General features: G+C 48.6%; 1 protein-coding gene across 1 annotated transcript; it reads left to right on the forward strand.

Annotated features, from left to right (window-relative positions):
• Positions 1–558: 558 nt before the first annotated feature.
• On the forward strand, positions 559–16,116 carry LOC134745827 (E3 ubiquitin-protein ligase Ubr3-like; the record flags this gene model as incomplete). The annotated part of the gene is made up of 11 exons (XM_063679916.1): positions 559–670; positions 1,317–1,500; positions 2,093–2,210; positions 3,335–3,461; positions 4,150–4,275; positions 4,854–5,117; positions 5,204–5,687; positions 5,891–6,143; positions 6,998–7,137; positions 12,734–12,852; positions 14,050–16,116. Coding segments are annotated over 10 exons (1,926 nt in total), but the record flags the coding sequence as incomplete, so codon positions are not given.
• Positions 16,117–18,515: the final 2,399 nt, after the last annotated feature.

The raw sequence follows: 18,515 nt of genomic DNA on the forward strand, positions 1-18,515 counted from the left end.
GTACGACTAATCCCGATAATACTTAGCACTGTCGGAGCGCGAGCGCGCGCGACTAGCGGAGCAACGCGACACCACCGCCGCGGCACACCACTACCGGCTGCACGACGAACTGCAACAACACTTCGACCAGGAAGGTACGACTAATCCCGATAATACTTAGCACTGTCGGAGCGCGAGCGCGCGCGACTAGCGGAGCAACGCGACACCACCGCCGCGGCACACCACTACCGGCTGCACGACGAACTGCAACAACACTTCGACCAGGAAGGTACGACTAATCCCGATAATACTTAGCACTGTCGGAGCGCGAGCGCGCGCGACTAGCGGAGCAACGCGACACCACCGCCGCGGCACACCACTACCGGCTGCACGACGAACTGCAACAACACTTCGACCAGGAAGGTACGACTAATCCCGATAATACTTAGCACTGTCGGAGCGCGAGCGCGCGCGACTAGCGGAGCAACGCGACACCACCGCCGCGGCACACCACTACCGGCTGCACGACGAACTGCAACAACACTTCGACCAGGAAGGTACGACTAATCCCGATAATACTTAGCACTGTCGGAGCGCGAGCGCGCGCGACTAGCGGAGCAACGCGACACCACCGCCGCGGCACACCACTACCGGCTGCACGACGAACTGCAACAACACTTCGACCAGGAAGGTACGACTAATCCCGATAATACTCTCCACAATGTTAACCGGCTTGTAAACAAACTTGTATGCGGTCTTTCTTCATTCATTTTATATCAGTTTTATTGTAATTGCAAGATAAAATATCTGTTTCTTTCAAAGGATTTTTTAAATAAAGAAAATGATCGACGTTCTTTCATCGCGGCATTTCTCGTACCAATGAGTTTATCGGAACTTATGTACGAAATATCATTTGATATTTACCAGTCGCTTTTCGGTGAAGGAAAACATCGTGAGGAAACCGGACTGATCCTAACGAGGCCTAGTTCCCTCTCTGGGTTAAAAGATCAGATGGCAGTCGCTTTCGTAAAAACTAGTGCCTACGTCGATTCTTAGGATTAGTTGTCGAGCGGACCCCGGGAGCCCGTGGTAAAATGCCGGGATAACGCGAGGAAGAAGAAGAAGGATTGACGTTCTTTCATACCGTCCAAGAACTTTATATTCGAAATGGATTTAAGTCACTCAGTTGACGCGCAAAATCTCCGGCGCCTAGTGTGAATGCCTGCGTTTGCGAGGCAGCGCAGGCCTTTAGTATGCGCCGGTGAGCTAGCCTTGCCGGCCGTTCGCCGAGCGCCCGCGCTCGTCTGGACCGGTATATTAATAGTGATACGTTCCAGCGTGGCTGCTGTCCGTGTCCGTGGGGCTGGAGGGCGGCGTGCACGTGGCGTCGTGCGGCCACCACCTGCACGTGCGCTGCCTCGCCGCGTACCTGCGCTCGCTGGCGGCGCCCGCGCGCCCGCACAACCTGCACGTGGCCGGCGGCGAGTTCCTGTGCCCCGTGTGTCGCCAGCTCGCCAACAGGTATGCGAGCTCGCCCGCCGCCGGCAGTGCCGCACGCACGACCTATTCCAATTTCATGTTTATGTTGACACTTATTCACCTCGATCAGACTCTTAATAATGTAGTATCCTAGTGTAGTATGTAGTAGCCCATTATAGCACACAAGACTACATGAATGATGAAACACCGTGGGATTGTGATTGAAAATAATTAATTATTTATTATTATGTTAATAATGATGAAAATGATAATTCAATTAATACCTATATTAGGTAATCCGTATTTTTTGACATTTAGATTTTTATTCTAGAAAGTTTCTAGACTAGTATTTTTTTATACAATTTTGGCGTTCCGACGATCCTTTTGTGAATTCTTATTATTAAGTTTGACATAACTATAGTAATTCAATGTTTTTAAAAATAGGTAATAATAACTGTATCAATAAATTGCTTTGATATTTAGATTAAGGTAATATTTAAAACTTGACAATTTAAAAATGCTTGTTGCTAGGCCTATTTCAATAAAGAATATATTGACTATTGACTATCAGTCGTCTTTAAATTCTAAGAATTGAGTATGTGTGTAGTGAAGCGTTGTATTGTTCATATTGTAGCGTGTTGCCGCTGCCGCCGCGCAGCGCCGTCCCCCCCGCGCCCCCCGCGCCCCCCGCGCCCCCCGCACCGCCGCACGAGGCCGTGCGGGACATGTTGGCGCGCACGCACCCCCAGCCCGTAAGTATACTATGGATTTGGCCAAGGCTTTCGACAAGGTCTGTCGTGAGCGCTTCTAAAGCTGTGGCATTTTGGTATACGCGGGGATCTTTACCTTTGGATAAACCTTATGTAAAAAATCGCTCGCAGGCTGTAGCCGTGAGAGGGCATATTTCTCATTACGGGTCTATCGGTTCCGGTGTACCGCAGGGTTCCCATTTGGGGCCTTTATTATTTGTCCTGTACCTAAATGATATCACTGAATGTATCAAGAATTCAAACATTCAAAAATACGCCGACGACACGAAAATTTTCAGTCATACGAAAACCAGACGATTGTAACTTTTTGTAACGCGAATAATTTTTTCTTAAACCCAGAAAAATGTTTTGTTATTAGCTTTAGTAGAAAAAGGACAACTATTAATTTAGAGTATGATCTTTGCGATAAAGAGTTAACCCGTGTGAACCAGATCCGTGACCTCGGCGTAATCGTGGACTCGAATCTTACCTTTGTGCCCCGCATTGACAATATCTTAAAAAAATCTTTTAAGCGGTCGGGATTCATATTGCGCGTAGGTAAAGATTTCAGGAAACTTTCGACGTATAAGATATTATTTAATAGTTATGTCCGTAGTCGATTAGAATTTGCTAGCGCAGTGTGGAACCCGCTATATAAAATTCATGGCGATAGAATAGAGAAAGTGCAAAAAAAGTTGGTAAAAGAAATTGATTATTGCACTAGAAATAAATACATAAATTACACTACCGCTATGAAAATACATAATATTTCACCTTTGAGCTTGCGTCGCGAACGCACTGATGTTATAATTCTGTATAAAGTCATTAACAACATTATCGACGCCCCTGAGTTATTAAAATCTCTTTCCTTTAGAGTATTAAGACGACCTTACACCTTACAACGACGAAAACCCCAAAACTGTATTGCATGTCAGCATGCCTTCCTGGTTGAAAAATACTTTAGTTTGGAGGCCTACCCGCCTACATTAAAATCATTTTCTTTCTTCTTTCTTTATATACATATAGAAAGTAATGGCACCATGACGGTGACTTCTGCAAGGTTGACATAGCAAATAGTTTGTTAAGTGTGTATTACTTACAAGTTGTTGTTATGTGTCCATGTCCAGGCTTCTAGCGCCCTAACGGACGCAATGAACAAAGCGATGGAGGACATGACGGCGACCGCCAGCACTAAACTACGGCAGCGTTACGGCTCCTCGCCCGCTGCTATATTTACCTTTGTCACTTCACTGGGTAAGTTCTTTGTTTAAAAACCGGCCAAGTGCGAGTCGGACCCACACACGAAGGGTTCCGTACCATTAACTATAAAAACGGTCACCCATCCAAGTACTGACCCCGCCCGACGTTGCTTAACTTCGGTCAAAAATCACGTTTGTTGTATGAGAGCCCCTTATCTATTTTATTCTGTTTTTAGTATTTGTTGTTATAGCGGCAACAGAAATACATCATCTGTGAAAATTTTAGCTGTCTAGCTATCACAGATCACGAGATACATCCTGGTGACAGACGGACAGACGGACAGCGGAGTCTTAGTAATAGGGTCGCGTTTTTACCCTTTGGGTACGGAACCCTAAAAAGTGTATTTTTATTCTGTTGTAATGTTACACCCCGAACGCATGTGAAAAATATGTGACTTATTTAATAATAAGATTTAAAATATTTGCCGTTTGTACGTAATTAAATAATTCATTTATTTCGACCTCACAATTAGTACAATTACCTACACTATTGTTTCCCCTCACAGTGGAGTTATGACAGGATAGAAGTCTATTGTTATTTTACTGTTTATTATTATTGTTATTGTTCTTATCTTTCTAGACTTATATCGACCGGGATATAGACCGTGATTACCTTTTGTATTATTTATCTTATCTTTCTGTTCAAGTATTAAGATAGTAAAATATTAGTTATCGTTTGGCAGTGCGCACGAATTTAGAATGCGAGTTGGTCCAGCGCGGAGGTTCCCTGGTGACTCCCGAACCCGAACCGGCTTCCTCTTCTACGGCGGAACCGAGGCCGCGGTACAAGCCCCGGAACGACTGCATAGGTCAGTTTGAAGAAGAACATTGTCGTTTGATTTGTCTATTTATAAGGATGGTCGGCTTTCAGAGTTTATTGGACGGCCCTGGCGACATCCTGAAACCGACCATCCTGGATTTTGTAAGGGAAATGAGCCATACCGTATGGTGTGTTAAAGTTAGATTTTCAGACACGTAAACGTATAAGCATAGAGTAACTTATACTAGAGCGGTACTGTCATAGTAAATTTTGTAACCCCAGTAAATTCACTGCCATCTGTCGACACACTTTAAAACTAAAATTGAAGATTTGTAAAAATACGATAAAATGTATTTAAATATAGATAAATATTTTTTTTTATTTGCATTAATTATTTTGATGATTTTGACCCATGTTCTTTCACTGATATGCGTTAAAATTGTTAAATAACAAACGAAACCGTCAACGCCATCTATACGACTGTAGGCCAAAACTAGTAGCGCCTTCTGAACGGGAATCAAATTTTCTTGATTTTCGAGGCACGTTTTTTCCTTAGACTGTATCCATCTATTACGGAGTTATATCTATCTTTGGTATAAGCAATGTATCGGTTCGTATCGTGTGCAGTCCCGCTGATGGTGGTGGCGGGTGCGCACGCGCGCATGCTCCGGCTGGGCGGCGGGCTGGGCGCCGCGGCCGCGTGGGAGGAGCTGTGCCCCGCCCCCGCCCCGGACCCGGCCGCCCCCGCCCCCGCCCTCGCCCCCGCCCCCGCCGCGCCCCCCGTGCCCGCCGAGCCGCAGCGCCCCGTGCCCCTGCTGCTGCGGGACCCGGCCGCGTTGCTGATGCACTTCCTCCTGCTGGCGCCCCGGGACCCGCCTTACATGGCTCCACGTGAGTATGAGTACCCCGCCCCGCCGCGCATTACGTCAATAATATTAGACAGTATAACGTATAGATTATGTTGTCGTTGTCGACAGAGCACTTCACCTGCATAGTGCAGGCGCTGTACGCGCTGAGCTACTACCAGATCTCGTGCCAGTTCCTGGCGTGCGCGTCGGCCGCGGGGCGCGCGGCGCTGGGCGCGGGGGGCGCCGGGGGCGCCGGTGGCGCTGGTGGCGCCGGGGCGCCGCAGCCCTCGGGGCTAGCGCGGGCGGCGCGGCTGCTGCTGCGCGCGCTCGCCGGCTCCGAGCTGTTCACCGAGGACGAGCCCGGCGCCGGCGAGGACGTGGACCTGGCGCACATGGAGCGCCAGCTGCAGGAGCTGCTGCTGCCGTTCCTGCGCATGGCCGCCCTGCTGCGCCACCACCTGTACGGCGGCTCGCTGCCCACCGTGCCCTCGGCCGAGGCGGAGTTCCCGGCGCTGGTGCACTACCTGGAGCTGTGCACGGAGGCGGTGGAGGACGTGGCCGCCGCCGCGCTGCCGCCGCACGCGCCCGGGCTGGCGAGAGCCGCCGCCAGGAGGTACCTTATACTCCACTCCGTGTCCTAGTTGTCGGCGCCGGTTGGCTAGCGGCCTCTTCAAAGAGAAATTTTGGCCAAAGGGTTTCAAGTTCCGGCGGTTTCGTGGCCGTTTATCTGACCCTGCAGGTTATCTTTGAATTTTCCCATTTTTTGTTCAGAAATCCTTTAAAAAAGAAAGAAATGTAAATAGTGATATATTGCAGGCTGAGCCAAGCGGCCCTCGGCGGGCGGCTGGCCGTGCGTCGCGTCCTGCGCGCGCTGCACGTGTCGTGGCTGCCCCCCGCGCTGCTCGCGCTGCCCCGGGACTACGACCGCCTGTTCTCCTACTACCACGAGCGCGTCTGTCTGCAGTGCGGCGCCGTGCCCAAGGAGGCGTCCGTCTGTCTGCTGTGCGGGACCCTCGTGTGCCTCAAGCAGCCCTGCTGCCGCCAGCACCAGGTGGCCGAGGCCGTGCAGGTGAGACCGCACACCGCACACCGCACACCGCACACCGCACCCGGCCATCGAGATACCTACACCACACAATTTCCAAAACGCAGAAATAACTTTGCTTATCTTTGCACTATCATAAATACATCATTGGCGCAGTCGGTAGGATCGCTGCTATATAATATGTGAAGTTTTCTTTCTAATGCACATTTTGATCTAATATGGCTGAAAAACAAGACGGACAACTCTTACTGACGTACACAATACATTCGGAAGGCGCCTTCCTAGTTTCAATCTAGAACATAAGTACCACTTTGTAATGGCGGTGAGACTATTCGCAGTTAGGAAAAGAGAACTACGGTCACGGTGGTTATAGCAACACTCGAATTAACTCTTGCCTGCAAAATATATAAAAATGTGTGTCGTTTTCAAGCAAAAGGTACCACATTGTCGCTTGCCATTAGGACGCTCTGACAGATTTTTCGTATAAAGATACAAGCAATTTTCGTCCTTTTGATTGAAAACGTCACATATCATCTTAAATAAATAAAAAAATCATTTGTAAACTGAAATAGATAACATACACTAAAGAAAAAGTGACCAAATCCACCGCCAAAACACAAATCAACAAATATTCAACAAATATCGGTATGTTATAATTAATGGAACTATAGGTCTTATTGTATATCTGCAAGTTTAAACTTATCTGTATGTGACTGTTTGTTTCCTAAATAAATTAAAAAAAAAAATACATTTTGATTTGTTATGTTCCCTAGTTGGAAAAAAATCGTTTGGTTCAGTGATGGTTTCTACTCGTAAATCGAGTAGGATAGATAGTAAATAAAATGTATTATATTATTGTGTTGTGTTACTTGTTCCAGCACGCCATGGAATGCGGAGGCGGCACGGGCATCTTCCTCGTGGTGACGTCCACGTACATCATCGTGATCCGCGGCCGCCGCGCCTGCCTGTGGGGCTCGCTGTACCTCGACGACTACGACGAGGAGGACCGCGATCTCAAGTCAGTACATAGTACATAGTCTTCCTCGTGGTGACGTCCACGTACATCATCGTGATCCGCGGCCGCCGCGCCTGCCTGTGGGGCTCGCTGTACCTCGACGACTACGACGAGGAGGACCGCGATCTCAAGTCAGTACATAGTACATAGTCTTCCTCGTGGTGACGTCCACGTACATCATCGTGATCCGCGGCCGCCGCGCCTGCCTGTGGGGCTCGCTGTACCTCGACGACTACGACGAGGAGGACCGCGATCTCAAGTCAGTACATAGTACATAGTCTTCCTCGTGGTGACGTCCACGTACATCATCGTGATCCGCGGCCGCCGCGCCTGCCTGTGGGGCTCGCTGTACCTCGACGACTACGACGAGGAGGACCGCGATCTCAAGTCAGTACATAGTACATAGTCTTCCTCGTGGTGACGTCCACGTACATCATCGTGATCCGCGGCCGCCGCGCCTGCCTGTGGGGCTCGCTGTACCTCGACGACTACGACGAGGAGGACCGCGATCTCAAGTCAGTACATAGTACATAGTCTTCCTCGTGGTGACGTCCACGTACATCATCGTGATCCGCGGCCGCCGCGCCTGCCTGTGGGGCTCGCTGTACCTCGACGACTACGACGAGGAGGACCGCGATCTCAAGTCAGTACATAGTACATAGTCTTCCTCGTGGTGACGTCCACGTACATCATCGTGATCCGCGGCCGCCGCGCCTGCCTGTGGGGCTCGCTGTACCTCGACGACTACGACGAGGAGGACCGCGATCTCAAGTCAGTACATAGTACATAGTCTTCCTCGTGGTGACGTCCACGTACATCATCGTGATCCGCGGCCGCCGCGCCTGCCTGTGGGGCTCGCTGTACCTCGACGACTACGACGAGGAGGACCGCGATCTCAAGTCAGTACATAGTACATAGTCTTCCTCGTGGTGACGTCCACGTACATCATCGTGATCCGCGGCCGCCGCGCCTGCCTGTGGGGCTCGCTGTACCTCGACGACTACGACGAGGAGGACCGCGATCTCAAGTCAGTACATAGTACATAGTCTTCCTCGTGGTGACGTCCACGTACATCATCGTGATCCGCGGCCGCCGCGCCTGCCTGTGGGGCTCGCTGTACCTCGACGACTACGACGAGGAGGACCGCGATCTCAAGTCAGTACATAGTACATAGTCTTCCTCGTGGTGACGTCCACGTACATCATCGTGATCCGCGGCCGCCGCGCCTGCCTGTGGGGCTCGCTGTACCTCGACGACTACGACGAGGAGGACCGTGATCTCAAGTCAGTACATAGTACATAGTCTTCCTCGTGGTGACGTCCACGTACATCATCGTGATCCGCGGCCGCCGCGCCTGCCTGTGGGGCTCGCTGTACCTCGACGACTACGACGAGGAGGACCGCGATCTCAAGTCAGTACATAGTACATAGTCTTCCTCGTGGTGACGTCCACGTACATCATCGTGATCCGCGGCCGCCGCGCCTGCCTGTGGGGCTCGCTGTACCTCGACGACTACGACGAGGAGGACCGCGATCTCAAGTCAGTACATAGTACATAGTCTTCCTCGTGGTGACGTCCACGTACATCATCGTGATCCGCGGCCGCCGCGCCTGCCTGTGGGGCTCGCTGTACCTCGACGACTACGACGAGGAGGACCGCGATCTCAAGTCAGTACATAGTACATAGTCTTCCTCGTGGTGACGTCCACGTACATCATCGTGATCCGCGGCCGCCGCGCCTGCCTGTGGGGCTCGCTGTACCTCGACGACTACGACGAGGAGGACCGCGATCTCAAGTCAGTACATAGTACATAGTCTTCCTCGTGGTGACGTCCACGTACATCATCGTGATCCGCGGCCGCCGCGCCTGCCTGTGGGGCTCGCTGTACCTCGACGACTACGACGAGGAGGACCGCGATCTCAAGTCAGTACATAGTACATAGTCTTCCTCGTGGTGACGTCCACGTACATCATCGTGATCCGCGGCCGCCGCGCCTGCCTGTGGGGCTCGCTGTACCTCGACGACTACGACGAGGAGGACCGCGATCTCAAGTCAGTACATAGTACATAGTCTTCCTCGTGGTGACGTCCACGTACATCATCGTGATCCGCGGCCGCCGCGCCTGCCTGTGGGGCTCGCTGTACCTCGACGACTACGACGAGGAGGACCGCGATCTCAAGTCAGTACATAGTACATAGTCTTCCTCGTGGTGACGTCCACGTACATCATCGTGATCCGCGGCCGCCGCGCCTGCCTGTGGGGCTCGCTGTACCTCGACGACTACGACGAGGAGGACCGCGATCTCAAGTCAGTACATAGTACATAGTCTTCCTCGTGGTGACGTCCACGTACATCATCGTGATCCGCGGCCGCCGCGCCTGCCTGTGGGGCTCGCTGTACCTCGACGACTACGACGAGGAGGACCGCGATCTCAAGTCAGTACATAGTACATAGTCTTCCTCGTGGTGACGTCCACGTACATCATCGTGATCCGCGGCCGCCGCGCCTGCCTGTGGGGCTCGCTGTACCTCGACGACTACGACGAGGAGGACCGCGATCTCAAGTCAGTACATAGTACATAGTCTTCCTCGTGGTGACGTCCACGTACATCATCGTGATCCGCGGCCGCCGCGCCTGCCTGTGGGGCTCGCTGTACCTCGACGACTACGACGAGGAGGACCGCGATCTCAAGTCAGTACATAGTACATAGTCTTCCTCGTGGTGACGTCCACGTACATCATCGTGATCCGCGGCCGCCGCGCCTGCCTGTGGGGCTCGCTGTACCTCGACGACTACGACGAGGAGGACCGCGATCTCAAGTCAGTACATAGTACATAGTCTTCCTCGTGGTGACGTCCACGTACATCATCGTGATCCGCGGCCGCCGCGCCTGCCTGTGGGGCTCGCTGTACCTCGACGACTACGACGAGGAGGACCGCGATCTCAAGTCAGTACATAGTACATAGTCTTCCTCGTGGTGACGTCCACGTACATCATCGTGATCCGCGGCCGCCGCGCCTGCCTGTGGGGCTCGCTGTACCTCGACGACTACGACGAGGAGGACCGCGATCTCAAGTCAGTACATAGTACATAGTCTTCCTCGTGGTGACGTCCACGTACATCATCGTGATCCGCGGCCGCCGCGCCTGCCTGTGGGGCTCGCTGTACCTCGACGACTACGACGAGGAGGACCGCGATCTCAAGTCAGTACATAGTACATAGTCTTCCTCGTGGTGACGTCCACGTACATCATCGTGATCCGCGGCCGCCGCGCCTGCCTGTGGGGCTCGCTGTACCTCGACGACTACGACGAGGAGGACCGCGATCTCAAGTCAGTACATAGTAGTAGTAGTAGTAGTAAATCACTTTATTGTACAAAACAAAAATTGATAACATGAAATTCATATAAATTTAGGTACAAAGGCGAGCTTATCCCTATAAGGGATTTCTTCCAGCTAACCTTAGAGTAAATGAGTGGAAAATTCGAATAGTACATAGTCTTCCTCGTGGTGACGTCCACGTACATCATCGTGATCCGCGGCCGCCGCGCCTGCCTGTGGGGCTCGCTGTACCTCGACGACTACGACGAGGAGGACCGCGATCTCAAGTCAGTACATAGTACATAGTCTTCCTCGTGGTGACGTCCACGTACATCATCGTGATCCGCGGCCGCCGCGCCTGCCTGTGGGGCTCGCTGTACCTCGACGACTACGACGAGGAGGACCGCGATCTCAAGTCAGTACATAGTACATAGTCTTCCTCGTGGTGACGTCCACGTACATCATCGTGATCCGCGGCCGCCGCGCCTGCCTGTGGGGCTCGCTGTACCTCGACGACTACGACGAGGAGGACCGCGATCTCAAGTCAGTACATAGTACATAGTCTTCCTCGTGGTGACGTCCACGTACATCATCGTGATCCGCGGCCGCCGCGCCTGCCTGTGGGGCTCGCTGTACCTCGACGACTACGACGAGGAGGACCGCGATCTCAAGTCAGTACATAGTACATAGTCTTCCTCGTGGTGACGTCCACGTACATCATCGTGATCCGCGGCCGCCGCGCCTGCCTGTGGGGCTCGCTGTACCTCGACGACTACGACGAGGAGGACCGCGATCTCAAGTCAGTACATAGTACATAGTCTTCCTCGTGGTGACGTCCACGTACATCATCGTGATCCGCGGCCGCCGCGCCTGCCTGTGGGGCTCGCTGTACCTCGACGACTACGACGAGGAGGACCGCGATCTCAAGTCAGTACATAGTACATAGTCTTCCTCGTGGTGACGTCCACGTACATCATCGTGATCCGCGGCCGCCGCGCCTGCCTGTGGGGCTCGCTGTACCTCGACGACTACGACGAGGAGGACCGCGATCTCAAGTCAGTACATAGTACATAGTCTTCCTCGTGGTGACGTCCACGTACATCATCGTGATCCGCGGCCGCCGCGCCTGCCTGTGGGGCTCGCTGTACCTCGACGACTACGACGAGGAGGACCGCGATCTCAAGTCAGTACATAGTACATAGTCTTCCTCGTGGTGACGTCCACGTACATCATCGTGATCCGCGGCCGCCGCGCCTGCCTGTGGGGCTCGCTGTACCTCGACGACTACGACGAGGAGGACCGCGATCTCAAGTCAGTACATAGTACATAGTCTTCCTCGTGGTGACGTCCACGTACATCATCGTGATCCGCGGCCGCCGCGCCTGCCTGTGGGGCTCGCTGTACCTCGACGACTACGACGAGGAGGACCGCGATCTCAAGTCAGTACATAGTACATAGTCTTCCTCGTGGTGACGTCCACGTACATCATCGTGATCCGCGGCCGCCGCGCCTGCCTGTGGGGCTCGCTGTACCTCGACGACTACGACGAGGAGGACCGCGATCTCAAGTCAGTACATAGTACATAGTCTTCCTCGTGGTGACGTCCACGTACATCATCGTGATCCGCGGCCGCCGCGCCTGCCTGTGGGGCTCGCTGTACCTCGACGACTACGACGAGGAGGACCGCGATCTCAAGTCAGTACATAGTACATAGTCTTCCTCGTGGTGACGTCCACGTACATCATCGTGATCCATATCTAGTCTAGTGGTCGTTTCACACTGGCCATGTCCTAATGTCCAATGTTCTCAATAAAAAAACACTTTATTTTATGTAGTTTGGAACAAGTGTTCTTAATTAAGAATATTTGGTAGAATATTGAAGTTCCTTACAAAATCTTGAACATGACGAGGCTAGTGGTGACTTCCACTTGCATCACCGAAAGCATTCCTCAGTAACTGACCATCGGAAAACCATATGCCTTTATTTCGTTCATATGCCTTTGGTTTATAGTTATCATTCAGGTTTACCGGTTAAAATGTTTAAGAACTTATTGACGCTTTGTAAGGTCGCTTTGGCAGGGTCGCCATGTAAAGTTGGGTGTTAACGAGGGAAACAGCTGCTTGCGTATACTAGTAGTAGTTTCGTAAGTCTCAGACTTGACGCCAGGCCGCTCATATATTTGATCGAGATCAATGTATGAACGGCCGCTCGTCCGTCCGTTGCCTTCAGCGGTCAACATATACACACAACACATTAAATGAAATGATATTTGTTCCAGACGCGGCAAGCCGCTGTACCTGTCCAACGACCGCGCGGAACTACTCCAAGCGCAGTGGCTGGCGCACCGCTTCGACCACACCAAGCGCACCTGGGTGTGGCACCGCGACTCGCTGTGAGGTACGTGTTCTATACTACACTACGGTACATCGTACTACACTACGGTACAGTGGCTGGCGCACCGCTTCGACCACACCAAGCGCACCTGGGTGTGGCACCGCGACTCGCTGTGAGGTACGTGTTCTATACTACACTACGGTACATCGTACTACACTACGGTACAGTGGCTGGCGCACCGCTTCGACCACACCAAGCGCACCTGGGTGTGGCACCGCGACTCGCTGTGAGGTACGTGTTCTATACTACACTACGGTACATCGTACTACACTACGGTACAGTGGCTGGCGCACCGCTTCGACCACACCAAGCGCACCTGGGTGTGGCACCGCGACTCGCTGTGAGGTACGTGTTCTATACTACACTACGGTACATCGTACTACACTACGGTACAGTGGCTGGCGCACCGCTTCGACCACACCAAGCGCACCTGGGTGTGGCACCGCGACTCGCTGTGAGGTACGTGTTCTATACTACACTACGGTACATCGTACTACACTACGGTACAGTGGCTGGCGCACCGCTTCGACCACACCAAGCGCACCTGGGTGTGGCACCGCGACTCGCTGTGAGGTACGTGTTCTATACTACACTACGGTACATCGTACTACACTACGGTACAGTGGCTGGCGCACCGCTTCGACCACACCAAGCGCACCTGGGTGTGGCACCGCGACTCGCTGTGAGGTACGTGTTCTATACTACACTACGGTACATCGTACTACACTACGGTACAGTGGCTGGCGCACCGCTTCGACCACACCAAGCGCACCTGGGTGTGGCACCGCGACTCGCTGTGAGGTACGTGTTCTATACTACACTACGGTACATCGTACTACACTACGGTACAGTGGCAGGCGCACCGCTTCGACCACACCAAGCGCACCTGGGTGTGGCACCGCGACTCGCTGTGAGGTACGTGTTCTATACTACACTACGGTACATCGTACTACACTACGGTACAGTGGCTGGCGCACCGCTTCGACCACACCAAGCGCAATAACAAATAAAATAAATAAATAAAAACAAAATAACTTTTATTATGCTCCAGACTCGCGTCGCACGGAAGTGTTATAGTATAATTTTAATACCACTAAAATATGTACGTTCAATCGTTTTTGCATGAAGAAGTAACACATAGAAGTAGTTTGAGTCTTTGTTGAAGTTAGAAAATTAGTAATGTTCAATTTAATCTTCCAGTGGTGATCTGAAGCAGCCGGGCTCCGCGACGCCCCGGTCTCCCCCGCGCCACTCGGTATTGGTAACGTAACGACCACACGAACCTGCAGGACGCGTACATTCAAGGAATTTCATTTCTTTGTCACTTCGTATTTAGATATTATATTATTGTCACTACGACAAGCTTTGATCCCTAGCGGATTTTATATATATTGCCATTGTGACAATGTACGAAGTGCCACAGAAATCAACTGTACTTACTGCATACTACGCCAATACTAACGAAACTGATCTGAATATCGGTCAAATTTATCATAAAATATTTATATAGACAAATGGCATATTCTATCATCGTTAGAAACACGCCGCTCGCTATACACTGAGTATTGCTTCAACGACATCTTTGTTAGATTACTGTTTATTTCTAGATAAAGCTAGGGTGTATATATTAGATAGCCTACTGTCAACGGCTGATGGAGTTGATTTGTGATTTTTATATTATATTTTACCCGATTCGACGAACGACATAGTTTTATGTCAGATTAGATTTGTGTTTCTCTGACCGCTTAAATCGGCGGCCGTTCTAAACTCGACAAAACCGAGAAAACAAAATATTTTTTAGCACTAAAGAATTTTTTAATAGCTTTTGTTGTTTTTTGATGTTTGCCCTTTTGTTGTCTCACCCTGTTTTAATCCTCTTGATCAAAAGAAATTTTTAATTCTTCTTAAAATTATACGAATTTCGTATTATCCCGGCCACAACGGAGTCCCGCAAGGAGGTGTGTTAGGTCCGGCGATATATCTTGCGAACAAAATGGCGAGACGTCAACGGTTCACTGTTGTATATCCGCTGTCAATTCGCTGGCTGTGAATGTAATTACTGTTGACTCGGTTGCCGACAACTTAGATGTAACATATTAAATTATTGTTCTTTATTCTTACTGGGATTCATATGTCCACTTCACCGTGTGATTGCTGTGGTATGACCACATGACACTAATTATTTTGTGCAATTCTTGATTTAAAATGCTTGTAACCATCGTTAAATATAGGTATCAAAATTGTTACATAAATAACTTAACCCGCTGCAGTGGACAGGGTTTCTTATAATATTATCATTATTATGAACCATTCATACAATTATTTACTTATTTATATTAAATGCCAGTTTTACAAAAGTACTGAGTTTATTATTATATATATGATCGCTTCTAACCTTCTAATCATGTTGGTGTTAATTAAGTTTGTATAATAGTTTTACATACAGAGTTAATGCAAATTGTGTAACTGTTTGTGTTTATGTTTTGTTTTGTGCTTGCAAAGATCGGTTGGTGGGTTAATTATTTGAATTTAACGTCAATATAGGCATTTAAAAGTAGTTTTTGCATGTCTATTTAGACACTACTAATACCTGTCATCGATCAGAGCAACGTATACAATAATCAACGCTGGAGGCGCAGCGTAATTGTGTTATCTTAATATTTGTTACTGTATTCTTTATTCAATTAATAGTGTTTAGGATCTGATATATCTCGTGCAATCCGGATTTTGGCATTATTATAGGTTACGGACCGTTCGGCGTCAAAACGTTAAGTTATGTTGTTACTGAAACGTGTATAATGCGATAAATAATTTAGAAATTTTAATTAATGTTTCAATTATGTAGAAATTTAATGTATTTTTGTAATCAACGAATTGCTGATCCTACGAACTTTGAATAGATTTTAGTAAAGCTAGCATGCATAAAAACATAGGACGTAGACGGTCAAAGACTGCGTTAGTGTTAACTGTATGGAATATCTTCAATTTTATTTTCAATGACGTTAGGTTTTATGTTTTATTTTTGACTGCCTATGTCCTTCAGTTTTTGTATGAAAAGTCTCCTTAATATACGCCTACTTGAGGTTACTTAGCCTTAGACACTGTTAGAACACTTGCTAAGTTAAATCAAACCCTACGTTTGTAGCGACAAAGTCCGTTTTCGTATCACACCCGAGTGCTAGCACCAGCGACTAAATCAATGATTGTTAACTCTTGTATGTATATTGTTCATGTATATATTCAATAATTAAAGTTGTTGATATTTCAGTACTGTTTTATTTAACCGCAGCGTAACCTGATTTTTTTAATACCTTAAACCCCTGTTTCCCGACGGCCTGGTTTTTACCAGGTTTTATTTAACACGTTGGCTGCCGACCATACTTCACCTAAAGGTTTGCTCCCACGTCCCATACAAATTTTGTGATCCCACTGGTGATGCTCATGGCCACACAGAGAAGAATACGTGATCACCGGTGATGCTCATGGCCACACAGAGAAGAATACGTGATCACCGGTGATGCTCATGGCCACACAGAGAAGATTATATGATCCCACTGGTGATGCTCATGGTCACACAGAGAAGAATACGTGATCACCGGTGATGCTCATGGCCACACAGAGAAGATTATGTGATCCCACTGGTGATGCTCATGTCCACACCGAGAAGATTACGTGATCACCGGTAATGCTCATGGCCACACAGAGAAGATTATGTGATCCCACTGGTGATGCTCATGTCCACACAGAGAAGATTACGTGATCACCGGTAATGCTCATGGCCACACAGAACCACCACCATTCGGCTTCACAGGCAGGAGGCAGGGTCACTACCCACTAGGCCGGACCGGTCGTCAAAGTATTATTTTCTCTTTTTAATTTTATTATCAACCTCAGGCTCAAAACTTCAATCCACCCTCGTACTTCTCCTGTCGCTGTCGACTGTAATTATTTCACAGCTATCAAGGAACAGGCGGAAATATAGTACATTGTACAACAAGGGCATAAAGCGATCCATGGACATTTATGCCTGAGTTATACACTGCTTTTCACTTCGATTGTGAGTAAAATATACAAAAAATATCCATATCAAGACTAAAGAAAATTGTACTCTGTTGTATCGGGGGCGCGGGGCACGCTGGACGGGGGCGCCCCGGCAGGGCTGGCAGTTTGTATGGCAGATTTCGGACTTTGCAGTTCCCATACAAGTTGCAGTCGGGTTGCAGTCCGTGTAAACCAAGTGAGTCGAGTTGGTGTGGAATTGATATAAGTATAGTGTGCGTGAGTCAGCTGGATGCGGGTGGCGCAAGACCGGTCATTGTGGCACTCTTTGGGGGAGGCCTATGTCCAGCAGTGGACGTCCTCTGCCTGATATGATGATGATGATAGTGTGCGAAGATCTTATTGCTGTTAGGTAGTAGTGGGACTACCGGGTGCCGGGGAAAGTTGTTTGAAAAAGAAACGCATAATTGTTAAAAGTTTATATTATATTGTACATCAACTATGATTTGTTTAGAGGTAGAACATCCTACGCTTAAAAAAGTAACGGCTACGGGTACGGTAGTAACGGCGCCGTCACATAGGCGGAGTTGATCGTCAAATATTCTCCAAACTAGAATTATCCGACACATGCACGAGCCTATACTACGAGCGAGCTGGATGTCTGTGGAAGCTAATTATGCACGTAAAACCTTAGACAAAGTGTGACAGTGCTATGGTCCAAAGCTAACTGGAATATCTTCGTTTAGGTGTGATATAGGCTTTAACAGGCTTTAATTAGAAAATTAACTTTAATTGCACTTTTGTTTTGTTTACAATTTATCCATTTTAGTTTTATCCATTTTTTATCCATTTTTGTTTTATTTTTCCATTCTTGTTTTATTTTTGTTAAAATGAAAGAGTATTGTTGTAACATTGTTTTGACAACTTGGAATTTATATTTCTAGTTTAATTTAGTATTTATATAAGTCACATGGTTTTCATACTATTTTTTAGGAAACTGTAGGTCTATAAGTCTATTACCCTATATTGTAACAAGTTATTAATATAAGACTGTTTGTTTCTAAATAAATTAAATAAAAAATAAAAAAAAATATTATTTGAATATCGCGGTTCTCGCGGCTAGCGACCTTCATTTTCATACAAAGAAGATTGGTATTGATACATAGTTTTGGTGTTGAACTTGTGAACCACAGTTGTAGTATTGGACTGTACTTGCGTGGCTTCATGGTACAGTCAAGGGTAAAAACATGGGTGCACACATCATACTCAAAAATATGTCCCAAGACATATTTTTGAGTAAGTTATATGCACCCATATTTTTACACTTGACTGTATCTCCTCCAAATTTGACGTTTATGGCACGCCACACTCTGTCAGTTGCTAAGTCCGTAGAGTTATAGAATAGTTGCACGCAATATATAAAGTTAAAACATTTATATATATTTTTTTCATGAATTGTGTATCACTCGTAATATAGGATCTTGATGTTTAATCAAATATTTTTCTTCACAGATACATATTTTTTTCAAAAAAAAAAGTTTTATCACAGAAAATAATTAATACTATCAAACAATAGATGGCAACTCAAATATATGCACCAAACAAAATACGCCTTAGCTCAAAATGATTACAATTAATTATTAATATAAGTAGATAAATATGTTCTG

The sequence above is a fragment of the Cydia strobilella genome, chromosome 12, assembly GCF_947568885.1.
Source record: "Cydia strobilella chromosome 12, ilCydStro3.1, whole genome shotgun sequence".
NCBI lineage: Eukaryota > Metazoa > Arthropoda > Insecta > Lepidoptera > Tortricidae > Cydia > Cydia strobilella.